The sequence below is a fragment of the Plutella xylostella genome, chromosome Z (assembly GCF_932276165.1).
Source record: "Plutella xylostella chromosome Z, ilPluXylo3.1, whole genome shotgun sequence".
In the NCBI taxonomy this organism is placed as follows: domain Eukaryota; kingdom Metazoa; phylum Arthropoda; class Insecta; order Lepidoptera; family Plutellidae; genus Plutella; species Plutella xylostella.
Window position 1 is genome coordinate 5,048,368 of NC_064012.1, and position 19,911 is coordinate 5,068,278.

A 19,911-nucleotide genomic window follows, 5' to 3' on the forward strand; every position below is an offset into this window, starting at 1 on the left:
CTTGTAATTATGAGGTTGGTTATTCAATGTTATATTGAGTTTAGTCAATATTACAAAAAAACAAAAGAAATAAGATATATAGTAGATTATTATTACTTAAGTTCCAGTGTAACATATGGAAATTGTGGTAGAATAAAGACCCGAGAACTTTCATATTTTTTTTTCAAATAATCTGATCTGTGGTCATAGTCCATACATTTCATAAAATTCTTGACAAAAGCCGCTTAAGTAAGTACTTAGTTTAACTTGAATAGCTCTTACTGTCCAACGACCAACACAAGATTAGATTAGGTGAGATTAGGTTTGGACAAAACGTGAAATGCCCTTTTCAGAGCTTGACGAATGTTTCCGGAATGTTTCGCTCTCAATGGCAATGGTCTCCGATAGTCCGCATCCTTCGCGAATTGAAATTATTAGCCAGATACCTTACCATCTTGGTCTTTACTTTTTTCCAATTATCTTTATTGAGGAGCTGGCAAACAGTCTGGTGGCTGGGTTACTCTGGCTTTACAAAAAAATAATGAGAGCCGTCATGCCAAGAGTGCGGCCATAAGAGCCGTCCGTTTGCAGTGAGTTTTTCGTAATCTAGAATGACCCTTGCTAAGTCACCCCTAGAAGCAAATTTTACTTCATAGAGAGTGACTGTAGTATTTATACCTAAATAAGTAGGAAAATAACATCAATTTGTTACTACTAGATAAGTAATTAAAAATACAATTATTATGCTATGGACCCATAGGCCCTACCATAGGATACCTAATTCGTAACTAGTATTCTAGTATCCAATGAAAATCACTTAAATGTTAAAAATTCAACGATTTCTAAATGATTTGAAACACTCGAGGAAGCATAATAGGATTTGCGGAGCTTAGAACCGGCAATGCCCATAACGAGATCGGTAGGCTTTACGCAAAGTTTGCTAAAAGCAAATATAGGTACTACTAGGTACAGCCTTGATTCTACGAGCACAATCGAAATCCATACATCTGTTGGCTGAAATATTCATATCAGATCAGCCTGTTGCGATGGGATTGTTTGAATCTAGTAGTTTCCGGTGATCTCGACTGCGTTCACGAATCATTGGGAAATTTCGGTAAGCCGACTATCGAATAACCTACCAAAAAGGGTCTATGCATGCGTGCATACGTATAAACCATGAATTCTACGGAAATTTAATTGAACTTCCACCTTAGACATTGTTTGTATAAATCTTTGATCATAAAAATATATGATCGAAGGTATTATACATGCTTAATGAATAATCAGTATTTATGGTTATTTATGGCCTAGTTACTCATCATAATAATGTTGCATCTGAATTCACCAGTGTGTGTACTCTTTTTTTAGTTTAAGTTTAGACGAAAGTAAACAAGAATGATTTTTGGCACGATAGTCGATGGAGCTATTCACTGTAGAGTAACAATGAATTACAACTTTGGACCGCATCCGACGCCATCTTTTGCCCTCATCTTTGCTTTTGTATAATGCGGGCATTTAGAGTTATGTAATATATATGTATAAAAATTTCGACATTGAACACTAAAATTCACATAACTTTTGAACGGCTTAGTCACAACACTTTAAAACAAATTAAAAAACGGCTCAGTCGTTTGTGAGCTACGCTACCACTGACAGATACACACACAAGTTAAACTTATAACACCCCTATTTTTTCGTCAGTGCTTAATGTGTGTCTCTTGCCACCAGGTGGAGATGTTGTACCAGCGCTACTTCCTTCGCATGAACCAGACCAACATGACGCATCTCCTCGGCGTGCTGCTCGCCGTCGCACTCGCACTCATCGTGATGGAGGTAAGAGTGAGGGAGATGACGCTAAGATTACGGTTCCAGCTGGTAAACAAGGGTATACTGTTCACTCGTTACTGTACTTTGTAAAATATAGGAAGGACCCTGTGACAGCGGTAAAATCCATAGATAATCTACTGTCATTTGGTGTTTTTAAAATTTGTGGACTTTTTGAATGGATTTCATTCCTCAGGCATAAGTATCTGTTAATCAAACGTCATAGGGTTCTTCTAATATTTGATAAAGTATAGGCGTGCGTATCGTAGTGTGACCGTAAAATAGAAAACTGTGAACTATACCGATACGCCGTCAACTCAATCGGAAACAGTTTGCCTACTGGGATTGAAGATCTGATAAATCGTTAATATTATAGTAAGACGAAAGATACATAGATAGTTAAGTGAAAGCATTTTTTTCAAATATCTTAATTTGCCACTTTAAGATTTTGATAATTTTGATTACATTGTGATATTGATTAAGTCTAGCAATGTGGTACACAATAGGCAGCCCCCGATCCTTTAGGATCAAGCCTTTCCAATCCATACAGTAATTCCAAAGGGAAAGCCGGCCGCCAGAGGGGTCACTTTAGCTTACGAGAAACGAACAAACGAGAGCTGCCATTGAATCAGTACGTTTATTACAGCGAGATAGAGTCGCGGTCATCCCAGTGACCCAAAGCTTAAGAACAACTGAAAAAAATTAGAAGCTCTGCTACGCTAACCAGGACCCTATATCGTTGCATTACACGTACCGAGACAACTCTCTTTCGTTTTTGCAGGATACAGTCGGCCCCTACTACCTCGCTCAGTGCAATCTGACATTTCTATCACACAACAAAACCCCCACGTCAATTACTACCGGATCGACCATAATCCCGGAAATCCCATTGATATGCCATCTCACTCTAAGGTCTCGCCTCTCATTCGTGAAGCCTAAACAAATCCTGCTTTGTACGGTCTGCTGCATAAGTAGCTATACTCGTTTGTTTCTTGTCAAACTACTTACATAACAAAACTGACTGTTTTAATAGGCAGTTTGTGAGTTTGACGAGATACAACAGCAGTGTACAGCTGTACAGCTACTTATGCAGCTGACCGTACGTACTCGTACATACCAGGATTCGTTTAGGTTTAGTACTACGAATTATGCCACGTGCTCTTCGTTGAAGAAAAATTTCTTGAGGAAACCTACACACCTAGATTCTAGATATCTATCCTACCTGCACATGGACCTATCATGAGAGTACAAATGTACAGCGAAAAGCGGGTGGCTCCCTTACAAGTCATCTCTAACTACTCGTTCGGGGATTACTACAGTTGTGTGAACAGCAATAAAAAAGTTACACTTTAAAAAATCCGACCAAATAACCTTATTTAAAAAAAGAGCTGTTAAATGTACTTCAATATTGCACACAGCGTTATAGCTTATTAGCTAGCCTTTTTCTGTTCCTTTTTCATTGCTCGTGAGTGTATGTAGAGGTATATTTATGTAAGTTATCTGCCAACAGGTCCAGACGCTGCTGATCACCCAGAAACAGCTCGAGAACCTCAACATCTCGGCTCTCTTGGAGAACTTCACCGATCAGTTCGCTGGAATGAGGTAAGTGTCGTGGTACGTAGCCAATTTTGACCATTTTGAGGTTATAATTTTCATTGGATTCGTCACCAAAGCTTGAAGATAAAGCAGTTAAAAATAAATACCTAATGCAAATTTTACTAATCAAAGTGCAATCGGGCAAGATGACGAATCTATGTAATAACGGCTGGAATTTTATCATTGAACCAGTGGAAATTAAGTCATAATGTACGGTGGCATAAAAACCAGCTTTCAAAATAAATAAATAAAACTGTTGAAAGTGAATATAAAATTCGCGAGAGGCTCAAATTTAATGATAAAATTCCACGCAGTATAAATATTTTAATTAAGTTTCCGTCATAATGACACCACTCTTGTGAAGCAGAGAGCTCACTAGACGCGGTAGAGAGGCTGGGGGTCTCTTTAGCTTATGAAAAACGAACGAACGAGAGCTGCCATGCAGTCGTTACGTTTCATGCCAAGAGATAGAGTCGGGGTTTACACAGCAACTAACTAAAGCTGTCATGCATTTGCTACGTTAAGTACAATGAGATACGCCCAAACTTCGTTTGTCGTAAGCCGAAGTGACCCCCCATGAGCAGTGCAGCCGCGATGCTATGAGCCAATTGGCTGCCAATTAGAAAGAAGTGGATAATAGAGAGCGAACGAGTGAGTGAACGAAGGGAGTTACAGTAGAATGTATGTGCATCCGAAGGGCTACCGGTTTAGGTATACCTATGTTTATATACTCAAAAAGTTTATACATAGAAACACAGATCTCTATTGGGCCTGCTGGCTGTAAAGCGTAATGTATCACTGCACTGCATGCAATATGATCAGCTACCGAACCACCACTGCAGCATTGCGAATCTGTCAAAACAGACCTATATATATAGATATGACTTGCTGACTCTCTCTCTGACTGCTTTGATAGCATACAGACAGAATACGACAGACATTGTTTTTCATGCCGACATTAATAATGTTCCCTTCTGCAACTCGGCAGTAGTGCTTAAGGACTGTTGTTTGCTAATGTATCTGTGGTGGTAAGGCAAAGCTATTATATCCTGCTAAAGAGTCTTCCTGACCTGTGCGACCGGATCGCAGAGGCTATCAGTTTTTTGTCAAGTTCCAAACATAACCTTCAGTCATTGCCGCAGACGTCTATAATACTAGACACCACGATGTGAATGAAAACCAAGCGTGCCGATTTTTGAACTGATAATGACAGCTGGACGGAACTAAATATGAACAAAAGTTGAGAAATGCTCAACCTTTTGATTAGTTTTTGACACGCGTAGTACAGTAAGGGGCAGATAAACCTGACCCCCCTCAGAAGCATTGTTAGTATGAGAGGGGGGTCGCAGGTTTCTTTGCAGCTGACCGTACGTACACTTGGGGAATCTAGTATAATTGACGTATGTGGTCATTGAGCTTTGAATTTAGCTTCGAACCAGCTCCTAACCCGTGCCCCTCCACCAGGATCGAGGAGCAGGAGCTGCTGGTGCCCTCCTCCATCACGTATCCCCTCTTCGACAACTCGACCAGCCGCAGCTTCTTCCACCGCACCCAGCGAGTCGCCAGCATCATCAAGATCATCACCCTGGGCGTTACGGCTATTGTTTACGCATGTGAGTTGATAATAATATTGTAATAATATTGCTTGGGTTTACTTTTATAGTTTACTAAGTTTACACAGGGAAAATCGTCGTGTCACACTTCATAATACAATCCAACTATAAAGTCATGACAATAAAGAGTGCGATTTTGCTAAGACTATTTATCATTATCAGTTATTTATTGACATTTACATTGACATTAGTTAGAATCCACTTCCGTTTTTATGACTTTATAGTTTTACTGTAGATTACCTCCTGGGCCTCTACATGTTGGCTTCGGCTCCATCAGGACCTTCGGCACAGCAGTCAGGCACACTAATCACTACGCCAGTCGTCTAGTTGATGATTGTTGTAAACTGTAAAGGGTTTAGAAGGCAAGTACCGTGGACTGCATATTAACCTGACCGTTAAGATTGATATTGCTACTGAGAAGGGGTTAGGTTTCTTTGCAACCCTCGCCTAGACCGTCTCGCGCCCCATGCTAGACTAGCAGGAGTTATTCCGAGCAATTTACAGAGCTAACAAGATATATTTTCCGAAATATTTCGCATTATTTTTCATAACAAGGATGCCTTTTGAGTCTTTTGAGACCAGTTCCTGTTTCATTTATCAGTAGGTAAATACATAAAGTACTATTCTTTGCTTTTAGCCGGACAAAATCGCCTTTCCCAAAAAATATGCTGTTCGAATTTTAGGTTTTGCCAAATCCTGTACTGAATATTATATGGCATGGTCCGTGTTTCAGCTTTTAGGCCATTAGTTACATGTGAGGTTCTCTATGAAATAATCCTAACAGCACCACACGTAAATGCACTCAGCACTATAATATGATAAGCCGTTCACTGCAGAGGAGAAGTTTATTCGAATGTACCAGCAGGAGCAATTTATGCTGGCCCGATGGCGGAACAATATCCCTTGCCCAACCCGAAATCCTAGCATCTCTGTTTGTAGTGAACACTCAGGCTGGCTTCAAGCGATTCTAAGCTTTAAGGTTGCCCTCCGGCCGATTCCCCGATGGTACCTAGTAAATCCTTTATGTGCCGTAGTGCCTCTCGGAAATAGGGATTGTATTTGGTTCGAATTATATTATCTGTTTGTGTAAGCGCATTGTGAATATGGCAATTTCACCTGCGAATGTAATCGGCTTTGTCCTAATGGTTAGTCTAGTGCAGTCTGAGCATTTGAGAAGGCCGACTGCTGATTTGAATATGATTTCTAGAAGCATCAATAATTTCTATAACAATGGCAATAATTAATGATTTATTTAAAACTAACACTGGGCTACAAAAATCAGTATAGGTACCTTGCGAATATAATTATGTGCCTTAAAAAGGACTAAAAAGTCATTATACTGAAAAAAAAACTTAAATAAACTTTTTATACGTTTTTATAAATTACATGGCCGGAAGGGGGTGAATCTGACTCTACACGATAATCATACTGACCGCAAACACTACCCGCAGTGGCGAAGAGTCCATACAACACGATTTCCATCAGTTTCCCTTTTGACTCAGTGATTTGATATTTAATATTCACCTCACAATACTTTCGTGATATGTAGGTACGTAATATTATTTTAATAAAAAAAATATATCATTATAAACAAACAAAAAACCCGACTGCACGCTAAAAAGATAAAAACAAGCCCCAATGTTAATGGAAAGTATCGCAGGCGGGGACCAACAGAGGGTTCGGCAGTCGGGTAAAAACGCATCGACTTTTCATACGAATAAATAACAACCCGCTACTTCAAGCCCGTAATTAAGTATACTTAGGGCCTGTTTCACAATGTCTGGATAATGGCTACCTGTCGGATAAAATGCATGCTGTCACACTCTGTCATAATTTTTTTGACAAAGCCACTAACCAGACATTGTGAAACAGGGTCTAACTCATATTTACAATAAGCTCTAAATCGGATACGACTCTCCAACAGAAATTGTTTACAAATCAATGACGTATATTTCACAATGAAACCATCATTATCATCATAGATTAATTTTCAATTAGCGAAATATTCGGCAAAACTAACTAACGCGGCTGTAATTACATTGCAAATTGGGTTTTATTATACATTCGTATAAATTTTCATAAATAGGATTATTATTAAACTTGCTCTCGTTATTTCAATTCTACCTTCATTTGTTATTAATGGAAAGCCACAAATCCAAATACCAAATGAATTTTTGTTACACTCGAATTTATCAATATTTATGTAATTAGATTTTTATATTAAAGTTGGGGGGGCGTACCTTAAACTGGATTACAGTTGTGTTTGTACCTTTTTACCCTTACGTAATGAACATGTACATAAATGTATCTCTTGCGACAGAGATGCGGGTTCAAATCCCGGACATGACATGTGCCTACCAATGATTTATTTTGTATTCATATATTTTATTTATTGAGTATACCATCGCTCTTACAACGAAGGAAAACATCGTGAGGAAACTATATAAGTGTCAACACTCAATGTGAAATAATGTACAGAAATATATGCATAATGGAAAAGCGAACCAAACCGATACTCCAGTTACTCAGTCGACTGCAAATAGTTTGCCTTTTGTAGACGATTATTCGAATCTTCGTTCGACTCTAGTCAGTGCACGCTGCATCTTTCAGATACACTCACGAGCAATGAAATAGTTCCAGGGACAATAGCACCAAATAAATTCTAAACAAAAAAGCCCAGCTTCATGCCGTCTGCAGTATTGAAGTACATTTAACAGAGCATCAGAATATTACCAACTAAAAACGTAAAGGTTTTTATCAAATTCCTAATCAAATGTAAAAAACATTGGGGCCGTTTGGTGTCGACATTTTGTAAGTGGATTTATTTCATTGCTTGTGACTGTAGTAGTATACACTGTATACACCTTATGTAAGTTGAACTATTTCATCGCTAGGTAGTTTAAAAAAATAAGCAACGTTGTTCACAAAAGGCCAAGTGGTAGCATTCTACGGTACACATAATATTGTGAAATAACAAATAAATTGTTTCTGTGCGTCCCCGTGTATTTTTCTAATGTTGTATTACTTAGAAGGTTAAATAATCGTGCGCGAGTCCCGGTGGAAATCTGTCGATATTTTGTTAGCTCAGCGCAGTATTACCGTTTCTCGGGCTTGCTCCAATCAACCCTTAACTTTAATAATATTTTTCCATTTTCTGTATTTACAGTAGTACAACATTGCTTATGTTACGACAGGTTGTATCTGAAATATGTAGGTACATTTTAGATTGTTATATTTATAAGGTTTTTCCGTGGAGGAATTAAAATCAAAAGTAACCTAGGAAACTCTACATAGTCCAAATGTATGCCTATTAGAGGCTTGATTTTTACGTTGAAAGATAAAAGAGCACTTACAAATAATTATTTATGAAATCGATATAAGCCGGCTTGATTATGTGATGTCTATAATAATTATAATGAAGCTTCGTTGTGGGATAAAAATCATGCTCTATGAAAATATATTTTTTAATTCGAATTTACCACACGTATAACTTTTATCAACATTGCATTGTCAAACCGAACAAATTAGCACACACACAACCATGTTGCACCTCTGGCTACCCCACAAGGGAGTAAAGGACCTGAAGGGCGAGCACGGAACGCAAGACGCGCACGCCCTATCGTGTCAAACAGTTTTGCGTCACTCATATCGTGACGTTTCAGGGCGACGGAAAACTTTGGTCACATCTTGACGTACGCCTTGCGCCCCGGTACTGTGTGTATGCTGTAAGATTATCCATAAATGTGCATTACAATGCGTGTTCTCCTCCTACAGGCCTGCTGGCGTGCCTCAGCCGGCCCGCAATGAACGAGATCTACCTGCTGACGATCAGCTACGTGGTGCTGGTGACGTTCCTGCTCATCCAACTGTCGCTCGTGGCCACCGACATCCTCAGGTATGTACCGTTTTGTACCAAAACGACAAAGGAAAGAACGCCACCACCATCCTTATCTGGCACCACCATACATTCTTCTTCTTCAAGTGCCGTCTCCTAGAGGAGGTTGGCAATCATCCTGCTGATTTTGTGTATTGGAGGGCCACCGCAAGGAACAATTCTCCAGTGCTCAGCTGGAACCACTGGCGTTGATTTTACAATCATACATTAGCAATCAATAATCCGTAAGCAGCATTGCTTATCTGTCAAATTTTTACAGTTTCATACTCGTACGTTACGTCAATCAGAAGTGTCGGTGTTGGTACGGTAGCTGTTTACGTCTGCTGATTAAAGACGCACAATCTTATTATTGCACAGTGTGATAAAAGACTGATGCTAATGTACGTCGCAAACATCGTCATTTCAATATAGGTAAGTACTTGTGGAACCTAAATCTATTGAATAATTTACATGTTTTCATAATGTAGTTGAAATTAAAAATAATAATTAAAAAAATTAAAAAACCGACTTCAAAAAACCACTAAAATGTAAGAAATAATTTAAGGTTTACACAAATTCTACTCGTATGAGACAGTACAAATATACCTAAGCAGGAACTGTTCATTTTTGATGTTGGTGCGGTGACAAAGTAATCTGAAGAAATATGGCACCAACTTCAAAAAAGAACAGTTCCTGCTTAGGTATATTTGTACTGTCTCATACGAGTAGAATTTGTGTAAACCTTAAATTATTTCTTACATTTTAGTGGTTTTTTGAAGTCGGTTTTTTAATTTTTTTAATTATTATTTTATTTAATAGTTTTTAGTTTATTTGTAATAATTTTCAATCAAAAGTAAGGTGCAAATGATACCAAAATGTCCTACTAATCAATACGAATCATTCAAGCCTAAACACGAAGTAGTTGCTATATACCGTTGAGGAGTTCCCCTGACTGCCTTCCGTTTCCATCATCAGATCAGCTCAAGGTCACCATCATATTTTTTTGTTATAAGAACTATATTTACGTTCTTAATTTCATTAGAATCGGTTAATATGTGCCCAAAATTGAAATTCATACCCTGTTTTTACCCCTTTACCCACCCTTGGGGGTGAGATAAAATTCTGAAAAAAAAATGGGACCACCTGAAAGCTCAACCCAATACAACAAAAAAAGAATTTTCAAAATCGGTTCATAAACGGCGGAGTAATCGGTGAACATACATAAAAAAAATATTAAAAAAAAAAAAAAGATCCCGACGAATTGAGAACCTCCTCCTTTTTTTGAAGTCGGTTAAAAAGCAGGTAAAACTGTGTTAAGTAGCTGGAAAAAACAAAGTTTTAATACTCGTATAGCTAAAAACTGCCAGATTTTCCCAAACAATACAAACAGTTCGCAATGAAAATAATCCAATATAGAGCTCTAAGTTGTTATTTTTTGTGGTCCAAGAAATAGCTCCTTCTGTCGGCGCTATTTCTCGTTTAGATTGATTAATTTCGCCGTTCGGCGGCGACAGAAGCAATAATATAATTAAATGTCTCATCCATCATTCATTCTTTTCCAACGTTAAATTGATGATTTACTGGCTTTTTCGGCGTAGTTGATTTTAGGAATATACGAGTACTTACTTACTCACGAGGGAATTTTGTAAGTCATTATTTAATTATACAATATACAGAAGAATATTGTCATCTCTTTGTCCAATCTGCGATATATTTTATAAAAAAATGCAGCTTAACTATTTTTTTTAGAAGAGACCTGGCTAAATTAAATATTCGTTCACGTTTAGCGACACCGTGAATATTTTAGCATGCTACCTGTGTATGAATCACTGTCGCGTGCCTACGCAAATGTTTGCAGTTACACCAATTGCGAATTGTTTGCAGTAGTTGCTCGCAGACTGGTCAATCTGGTCACGGGAGCGTGCGGGGCGGTCACCGTGAACTGAACGCGTTCACCGTGAGTGACGCGTCGGATAAGGGTCGCCGTATACGTCCGGATAACGAATCCTATTCCGGATAGACTGTGGATATTTTTATGTTGTTTTATAAGGATTGCTTATTAATTCTACCGACTTTGGCTTCCACATTTTAGGTACTGAGTATTGGTCGATCCAAAAAGTTGGAATTAGCTTGAAGGGAGCGTGAAACGAACAGACACAAACACTTTTAAACGGAATTTATCATTTTTATTTAATTGGCGGCGCTACTTGAGCTTGCTTTTAACCTTAATACTTAAATGAAACGGAATATATGTAAATAAGCGAAAATTTAATACAATCTTTGTAAGTTTCAAATTAAATTACGTGAAAATCATTAAGTCAAATAAAAAGTTTGTTTATAATTTACATTACGAGTCTGCTTGAATTATTAAGTTGGTTGATTGTTCCTAACTCGGAGTTTTAATTATACAAATATTGTACTTTGTATTATAAGATCGTCTTGCATCTTAAATAATGTATATTCAATACAATATTATTTCGTCATAAGAACTCCCGTAGGTAAAGAGGTATATTTGCCGCACTCAATTTCGGCTGGTTTCAATCGTAGTCAGAAAATATTTTCAGTACTCATATTCTGCTCCTGATTTTCTCTATTTCGGCGTCTTATACCTGTCTGATGGCCCTTGGGCAGTTAGTCGGACCAACCATTACCGGATGCCTGTCTATAGTCGTTGGGTGTGCCATTTCACGAATTCCACTTAAGAACTCTCACCACAACAGTTCAACAGTATTACTTCTCAAACCATATACCGGCACGTCTGTCTCCACTTTACCACCACCTATTCTATTCCATTCTCTGCGGGTGTAAGTAACTGCACATGGCCCTCTCGAATGGAACCTTTGTGCATATCCCCAAGTCTAAATTGCCTTTATAACCTTGGACCATTTCCTACCACGCTGGTCCACTCCGGATTGGTGGGTTCACATATCTAGATATGCTAATCTTCTGATCCACTGGTGGGTTCACATAATATATTTAGTGCTAAAACCACCAATGAAGTCGCGTATTTTCCCTAACATGTCTCCATTGTCAACAGGCTGCTCAGCATCGGTGCCGGCGCATGCGCTCTCTTCACCTACCTCACGTATGCGACGTTGCCGCTCCGCCTGCACGAGGCAACCCTCGGCGGTCTCGTGCTGATCCTCGTTGACCTCACCGCACACCTGATCGTGGAAGGCGAGCCTGATATGGGACACTTGGTGAGTGGTAGAACTTATGGATTGTGCCTGAAGCTTTAAGGTGAGCGTCCACCTATCGAAAGAAAGAAGAAAGAAAGAAAATACATTTAATATCGGTATCGGGTATGTATGGGGAAACGGCGTCAGCAATGCTGGTGAAGTGGACGCACTTGTGTGAATTTCTGTACAAAGAATACTGAATGCGATGCGTCCGTTGCGTATGGTACCGAAAGGTGGACGCTTACCTTTAGGCTTCCTGTCCAGAGTCGGGCCAGGGAGCAGATGGACAATAATCGTCAGTTTTTATGCAATGTCATTGGTTGATTTTTACCTCACACACCGCTCTGCTCCGCTCCGCTCTGGTGGGCAGATAGCCTTAGCGTCCGTTTATTGATTGGTGCAAGTAAAAAGTAAAAGTACATTACCGGTTATGTACCTCGCGTTATGTACCTAGCTTTAAAATTTCTACAAACCAACCCATCAATATACTTTTGCTTTACAAGAACATTAGCTACTAAGCCTACTTTTTTTAGCCGTTGGAATTGAAAAGCGAGTGAAAAATTACAAAGTTTATTGAGCACGATACCGAGTTGAACCTGTCCATTGCCTTCAAATTGGCGAAGCCGTCGCAGGGAAACGTCTAGTATTGAATACATGCGACACGCGTCACGTGGCCAATGAAATGCGATCTCTTGTCCGGTCCTCCCGTAGCGGACCAGTCATCCGCGGCGGCCGGATGCCAGAGGGGCTACTCCTGCACCCCGATCCGGAAAAAAAAACAGAGCTAACGTATAGAATCGAGTGCGACTAGAACTATTGGCAACCTGTCAACAACAAAATGGCGGTGAATAGATTTTCGAAAGTTTGATAGCTATCATTCCATAGGTGTGACTCGCATTCTATTCTTTACGTTACCTCTGTTTTTTCCGGATCTGGGGGGCTGATGAAATACCAAATTTTGCAGAGCCCCTGAGCCTTTTTTATACTAGCTGTTCCCGCAAGCTTCGCTTCGCCTTAAAAGTTGTCCCGTGGGAATTCCGCGATAAAAAGTAGCCTATGTGTTAGTCCAGGGTGTCAATACACCAATGAATACATGTGGTATTAAAAATACTGGCTTTTAGATTTAATCGGCTTTTATTCAGTTTTTTATTAAAATTAATCCAAATAATACACGTCTTTCGTCTTTCACTCTTCTTCCTTTTTTCTCACACTCTGTCATTCCTCACCATAGACACTTCCTCTGAGTTCCAAACCCCACACTCGGCCATCCTGCAGTCATGCTGCCCTCAGCATGTGCATTTTAAAAACAATATAAATGATACAATATTAACACCTCAACTAATAATAAGAAACAAATACGACATTACACCTTAAAACACACAAATTCATCATCATTCGTTCATCATCACTTTTATCTTTCTTTCCCCCAATATTAGAATAGAATAGAATAGAATAGAATAGAATAAATTTATTCAGATAACTATAGGTAATACATATTTTAAAAACAGGTCAACTCTTATTACTTCCTTTCTTTTCTTCTTTCTTGTCTTTTTTCGTTTCATCTTCTTTTCCTCCTTTCTTTTCGTCTTTTTTATTAGTTTTCTGCTCTTTCTGTGGGCAATATTCTGAAGTCTCTTAATTATTCTCATTTCTACTCCTTTCAGACCTCTTGGTGTGATCAGTTGCATATGCATGCCCTTGTGTAACAGTCCATTGCTCATACCGTAATCTTGATATCCTTTTTCTTTTAACATCTCCATAATCACCTTGAGACTCTCATATTCTGCTTGCTTTTCTACTCCTTGTTGCTCCTTCAAAGCTAACCGTATCGGTCGCTGAGTTACTGGTATCTCATCTTTCAACATTTGATGTACTTCTCTGTTCACATCCTTCTCAGTCTTTGGTTCATAGGATTGTACCATCCTCTTCACCTTTTGTTTAACTTCTTTGTCCACCTGATAACCTATATTGGTAGGTATTAACTCTTCGTCTGTTGGCAACAAAATCACCTTAACGTCATTAAAAAAAAAAGTGTTACATTCTTTAGAAAAGGATTGCCTAAAATCATAGAGTCTGGTACGTCTTTAGTGTCCATAATTACAAAACTACTGTCCTTATATTCTCGTCCATTCACCGTCATATTTAATAAGCACTCTCCGACTGATTTCACTTGCGAACCAAGGCCTGTGTATATCTTATTGTCGTCGAAACACTCTGGCGAACCGATCTGCTGGTACAAATCCGAAGAAATCACGTTGGCGTCACTTCCGGAATCAATCAGAGCATTAACTTCTTTTCCGCGTATATATTTTCCATAATTTCGCCTCTCTTAATTGACATGATTGTTTGTTGTTGTTGTTTTTGACATTGACATCTTTCACCTTTTTCGTTCACACCTTCATTGAGTGAGTCAACGATGCACAACGTTTGACGTGATGTTGTCGGCTGTTGTTGGGAACTTCTTTCCGAACGCATCGTTGGACGAAAATTTGCATCGTTGGTTGCACCCGCCGCCATTGTTGTTGATTTGCGAATCTCACCATTGCAAACTTCATCGTATTTTGGTTGTTGTCGATATTCTGATGATATATGACCAAATGAGTTGCACCTAAAACACTTCATCCCTCTGTTTTTATGTGGACACTCAGGGGAAATATGACTGATTTCTCCACAACTGTAGCATTTTCTCCTGTCACTCTTTTCACATTCATCGCTAGGTTGCCATCTTTTGTGCTGCACTTGCTGCTGCGTCTTCATCTTCGCTTTTACAGTTTCATATATTTTCAACTTATCTTTCAACTCACTGTAGGTTGTAGCCCCGTACAGCATAATTTTATTGTTTTCCGCGTCCACTATGCCGTCGATAATGTATTGTATAGCCACACTGTCAGCTAATTCTCCTCTTTTTGCTAGCTCATTCATCACTAGGAGGTAGTCTATACAGCTCTCTTCTTGCTGCTTCTTTCTAGCACTCATGATTTCGTGAATGGCCTTCCCATCCACCGTATCTGGAAACTCATTTAGTATGGCCGACTTCAGTGCGTCCCATGTCTTGAATGGCTTTTCAGCCCGAAGCCATAGCGCCGCCGTCCCCGTCAGTGATCTACGTGCCACCACCAGCTGTTGTAACGCAGACCATCCGAAGATCTCAGCGTTATCTTCTACGTCTTCCACCCATCGCGAGGCCACGTACATTCTGTCCTGCCCGCTGAATTTCGGCACCAGCTCCTCCGCGTAGTTCATCATGTTTGATGAACACCCCGCCGTTGCCGCTGCTGCCGCCCCCGTCCTCGTCGTCCTCGTCGTCGCTTTCCTTGAGTCCCCACGTTCTCCGTCGTCGTACATGAGGAGTTTTTTTTTTTTTTTTTTTGGTTTTCACCGTCGTGGCGTCGTCGTCGTCGTCGTAGTGGTGCAATTTTTAATCGTCTTTAAAAAAATTGCCCCCGTCGTCTTCCCGTCTTTTCCACGGCCAATCTCCAAAAATGGCCGCTACACCGTATTTAGAATTTTGAATTTCGCCAAATAAATCTTGCCAATCTGATATTTTTAGGTTTAAATCCCGGACGAGCCCCCAATTGTGGTATTGAAAATACTGGCTTTTAGATTTAATCGGCTTTTATTCTTTATTTTATTTTTTATTAAAATTAATCCAAATAATACACGTCTTTCGTCTTTCACTCTTCTTCCTTTTTTCTCACACTCTGTCATTCCTCACCATAGACACTTCCTCTGAGTTCCAAACCCCACATACAGTCACACAAAATTCTTCAAACCGAACTCATTCCAAATAAGGGCGCAGTGGTGGAAGTGGGGTCGAGATTGTCGAGACGTTTCTTTTGCACTGACATTCCATCTATAGTTCATAGTTCATATTAAAAATATAGTTGATACGAGACTAGATCCCTAGGTACACTACCAATTTTTTTAAATGCAAACCTAAGTAAATTTAATTTATTTTTTATATTACAAACTTTACCTTCTTCTAGTAAAATAACCAACATTTTGCTAGAAGACATGCATTCCTGAAGCCAGAGTAACCCCCCGGTCCACTCCCAGTTGACTTTGAATGCTTTGAAAACCATTCGGATACCGTCGGGAAATATCAAACGCAAGCGTATAGATGTGCTACGCTAATTCTGCACAAGTTATAAACCGGTCACGCTGAAAAATCTTTTTATTAAGTAGGTAGGTAGATTTTTCATGATTACTTTGAATTCCATATTTGTACTTATAATTAATTATATGCCAGTGACGTAAAAAAAACACGCAATAAATTGCACGAACAGGTGAAAACCCATAGAGAACACCTTACCTTCTTTTAATATAAGAATTTAGTGATAAGACCGCCTTTTGTACCCTAATTAAATTGCAACTTGTTAATCTCATGATTCTTTGTTGGTGTACAAATAAAGTGTAATCTATCTATCTATCTAATATGCTTTAATATATGGAAAAATAGTGTCATCACTGTTGTATATCTCAATCTAAATAAACATGATTCATTTTGACAATCTAGAAAGTTTTTGTTTGTGTTCGTTGCAGAGTTACCGTGGTTAGACTATAGCTTGTTGAGTCCGCCCCGCATCCGCGCAGTTTCAATCTGACCTGAACTCTTGTTGGCTTTGTTGGAAAAGGTTAATATTAAAAATAACGCACATACCAATTTACCTTGAATGCTCATGCAACCTTGTTCAGACCGAAGCGATATAGAGACGGTATACAGGATGTTGCAAAAAGCCTTGTTGTACTAAGCCGAAAACTACATGTGCAGCATGGTATATATCTAAGCCCGAAAATGAAATCGGAATTTCAAAATCAAACCCATTTTTGCATCACCCTGTATATGCGATATATCCTAGAGAAGTTAAGTGGACTGTCTGAATTACACTCTACAGGGTGTTGCAAAAGATGTATAGTAAGCCGAAATGCGGTTGGTGACTCTAAACAACATGTAAGTGTTCAACGAATTTTAGAAATTTGTGAACCTACTGTCCCACTTTTAAAATATTTGACTTACTTGTTTTAATAAAAGTGTAATCTTATACCGAAGTTATTTTCAGTAATAATTTATGGAGTAAGCATGCAACTAATAACATTTAAATTGAATCATTAAAGTTTATATTAAAACAAAACATTTCATTAACTACCTGACAATGTTCATGAAATGCAGGAACTGAGAATTCTTTACAAAATACCACGTAATATTGTCTTCCCAGAGTAAAAATTAAATACCTTCTTCCGTCTTTTGTAAACGTAATATCATTGCATCTCGCGGAAATCTCAAGTTTGAATTTGTAATAAAATAGAGTAGACGTTTTCTTATTTAATAACATTTTGCCTGCATAAAAATATATAATATTATGTAATAATGTTGAAAACGTGTACCTAAATGGATTCTTTGCAACTCGTGCACCGTACGGAGAAGCAAAATTGGTTTGAAAAATAATTTTCCACCCTTTTCCGTCACCAACTGAAAATGTTCCACCTCTGGGAAACTCTCAGAAATATACAGTTCAATACTTACTTATTGGCTAATATTTGCTCTTCGACGGAAAGTGAACATAAAGTTACGAATTGAATTTTTCACGGAAAACCACCGACCAACCACTTAGTGAAAATGCAATAAAATTTAATGCAAAAGTGCCCTTCACAAATTTTATTAAGTAGGTAACTAGTGTGTGCGTGTGACTATTTATGGTAACTGAGGCATAGAATCATTCAGCAGTTTAAGATTCTTCCTTTATCGCTTCTTCTTATCGTATCAACACAACAAATTAAATTATTATTTTTAGTAAAATGGTCACCATAGTAAAAGGATTAGTCAGTCAGATTAGTGTCATTCACTCACCACCGAGAAGCGTCCGTCCGTAGTCGAAATAGCTTTATTGATCGTAACTTGTCATTGAAGTTAAGCAACACATGGCACGGTCATCCATTGTATGGGTGACCGGTTTCAAGTGGTTGTTTTCTGGGCGCTTCCGTGTTTCTGACGGCACGTTAAGGCGTGGGTCCCGGTTGTTGTTTCGGCAGCAATCGTTTAGTCTGAAGGCCTTCGGGTAGCTTAAAAACATTGAACTGTCGGGTTGCCCACTTACCCGACAACTCTCTTAGCACAAACCTTCTTGTGTACCAATACGCAGTGTATCCGCGTGGTGGACCGGGCTTAAAACTCTTCCTTCATATGAAGGAGACCCGTGCCCCAGCAGTGTGGACGTAATCGTTTATGTATGTAGTATGTAAGTTTCGTGAGGTGAACCCACCACTAACCGCCACCCCACCCGCAGATGCTGTGCAACCTGACGACGCTGATCGTGTGCAACATCGCCGGCATGATGACGCACCACCCGCGCGAGCTGGCGCAGCGCCGTGCCTTCCTCGAGACCAGGGACTGCGTGCAGGCGCGGCTCATCACGCAGCGGGAGAACCAGCAGCAGGTGAGTTGTTGTCCTAGGGTACCCCGGTGGGTCTTCACTAGAGTGCGCCACGCCGTCCTGTAGGATGATCACGAAAAACAGAGCTAACGTATATAATTGAATGCGAGTGCGACTATTGTCAACTTGACAGCACTTTCGAACACTTTTTACCTTTCGAATAGAATGACCACAGAGTACCTACATAATAATATTATTCTGAGAATGACCTATGGAATAATAGCTGTAAAACTTTCGCAAATCTATACACCGCCATTTTGTTGTTGACAGGTTGACAGCACTTTCGAATAGTCGCACTCGCATTCGATTCTATACGTTATAGTCCAGTCAATAAATGACTCAAAATGAGGTGTAGAGTGCGTGAGCATGTAACTAAGCGATTCCTTCAGAAACTTGTTCAGGGGGCTTAAGTTGTTAACATACCAAAAGTCCTGACTCCTAGGTGATGAGCGGGGGGGAGGAGGGGGGGATAAAGGTACGAATTTTTGGTTTTTAGCTTATATCTCGAAAACGGTGCATCGGAGAGAAATATTTTCAACTAACGAAATGAAGTTCTTCAAATTATCTAAAACTTTTATATCATATGTTTTTTTCTAATTCCTAACCGTTTTTGAGCTATTACCCTCGGAAAAAGTTGAAATTTACAAGAGAAATGTATTCATGTCAAAACATTCATAAACATTGCATCATATTGTCTAAACCTATTCATAAATGAAAAAAATGAATGGAAAAGAAGTTGTAGATTTTTAATTTCTCTTTTAGAATATATATACATATGGTGGTTAATGTCCAACCCACCTAAAGTTACAGCTATTTTACTCACACTTAAGCTTACTAATTCGGTGAGCTATGTCAGTGACTTTACCAAAATGCAAGTTTAAAATAGCTCTAACTTTAGGCGGGTTGGACATTGACCAGCATATGTAATATATTCTAAAAGGGATTTAAAAAATCTACAACTTCTTTCCTCTTCATTTTTTTCGTTTATGAATAGGTTAAGACAATATGATGCAATGTTTATGAATTTTTTGACATGAATACATTTTTGTTGTAAATTTCAACTTTTTCCGAGCGTAATAGCTCGAAATCGGTTGGGAATTAGAAAAAAACATATGATATAAAAGTTTTAGATAATTTTAAGAGCTCCATTTTATTAGGTTATAATATTTGTCTCCGATGCACCGTTTTTGAGATATAAGCAAAAAACTAAAAATTCGTACCTTTATCCCCCCCTCCTCCCCCCCGCTCATCACCTAGGAGTCAGGACTTTTGGTATGTTAACAACCTAAGCCCCGTGAACAAGTTTCTGAAGGAATCGCTTAGTTACCTGCTCACGCACTCTACACCTCATTCCTTGACTGGACTATTAGCTCTGTTTTTCGTGATCGCCCTACTGTCCTCAGCAACCGCTCTGC

The 19,911-nt window shown here is 39.0% G+C and overlaps 1 protein-coding gene across 5 annotated transcripts in view; it reads left to right on the forward strand.

Annotated features, from left to right (window-relative positions):
• LOC105387103 (adenylate cyclase type 6) overlaps window positions 1–19,911 on the forward strand; it is a 195,438-nt gene that overhangs the window by 141,747 nt on the left and 33,780 nt on the right. For all 5 annotated transcript variants that reach the window (XM_048632816.1, XM_048632817.1, XM_048632814.1 and 2 more), the window contains 6 exons: window positions 1,708–1,812; window positions 3,314–3,405; window positions 4,864–5,012; window positions 8,787–8,907; window positions 11,924–12,086; window positions 18,350–18,499. In XM_048632816.1, the coding sequence (XP_048488773.1) occupies window positions 1,708–1,812; window positions 3,314–3,405; window positions 4,864–5,012; window positions 8,787–8,907; window positions 11,924–12,086; window positions 18,350–18,499 (780 nt within the window). The remainder of the gene's footprint in view (window positions 1–1,707; window positions 1,813–3,313; window positions 3,406–4,863; window positions 5,013–8,786; window positions 8,908–11,923; window positions 12,087–18,349; window positions 18,500–19,911) is intronic.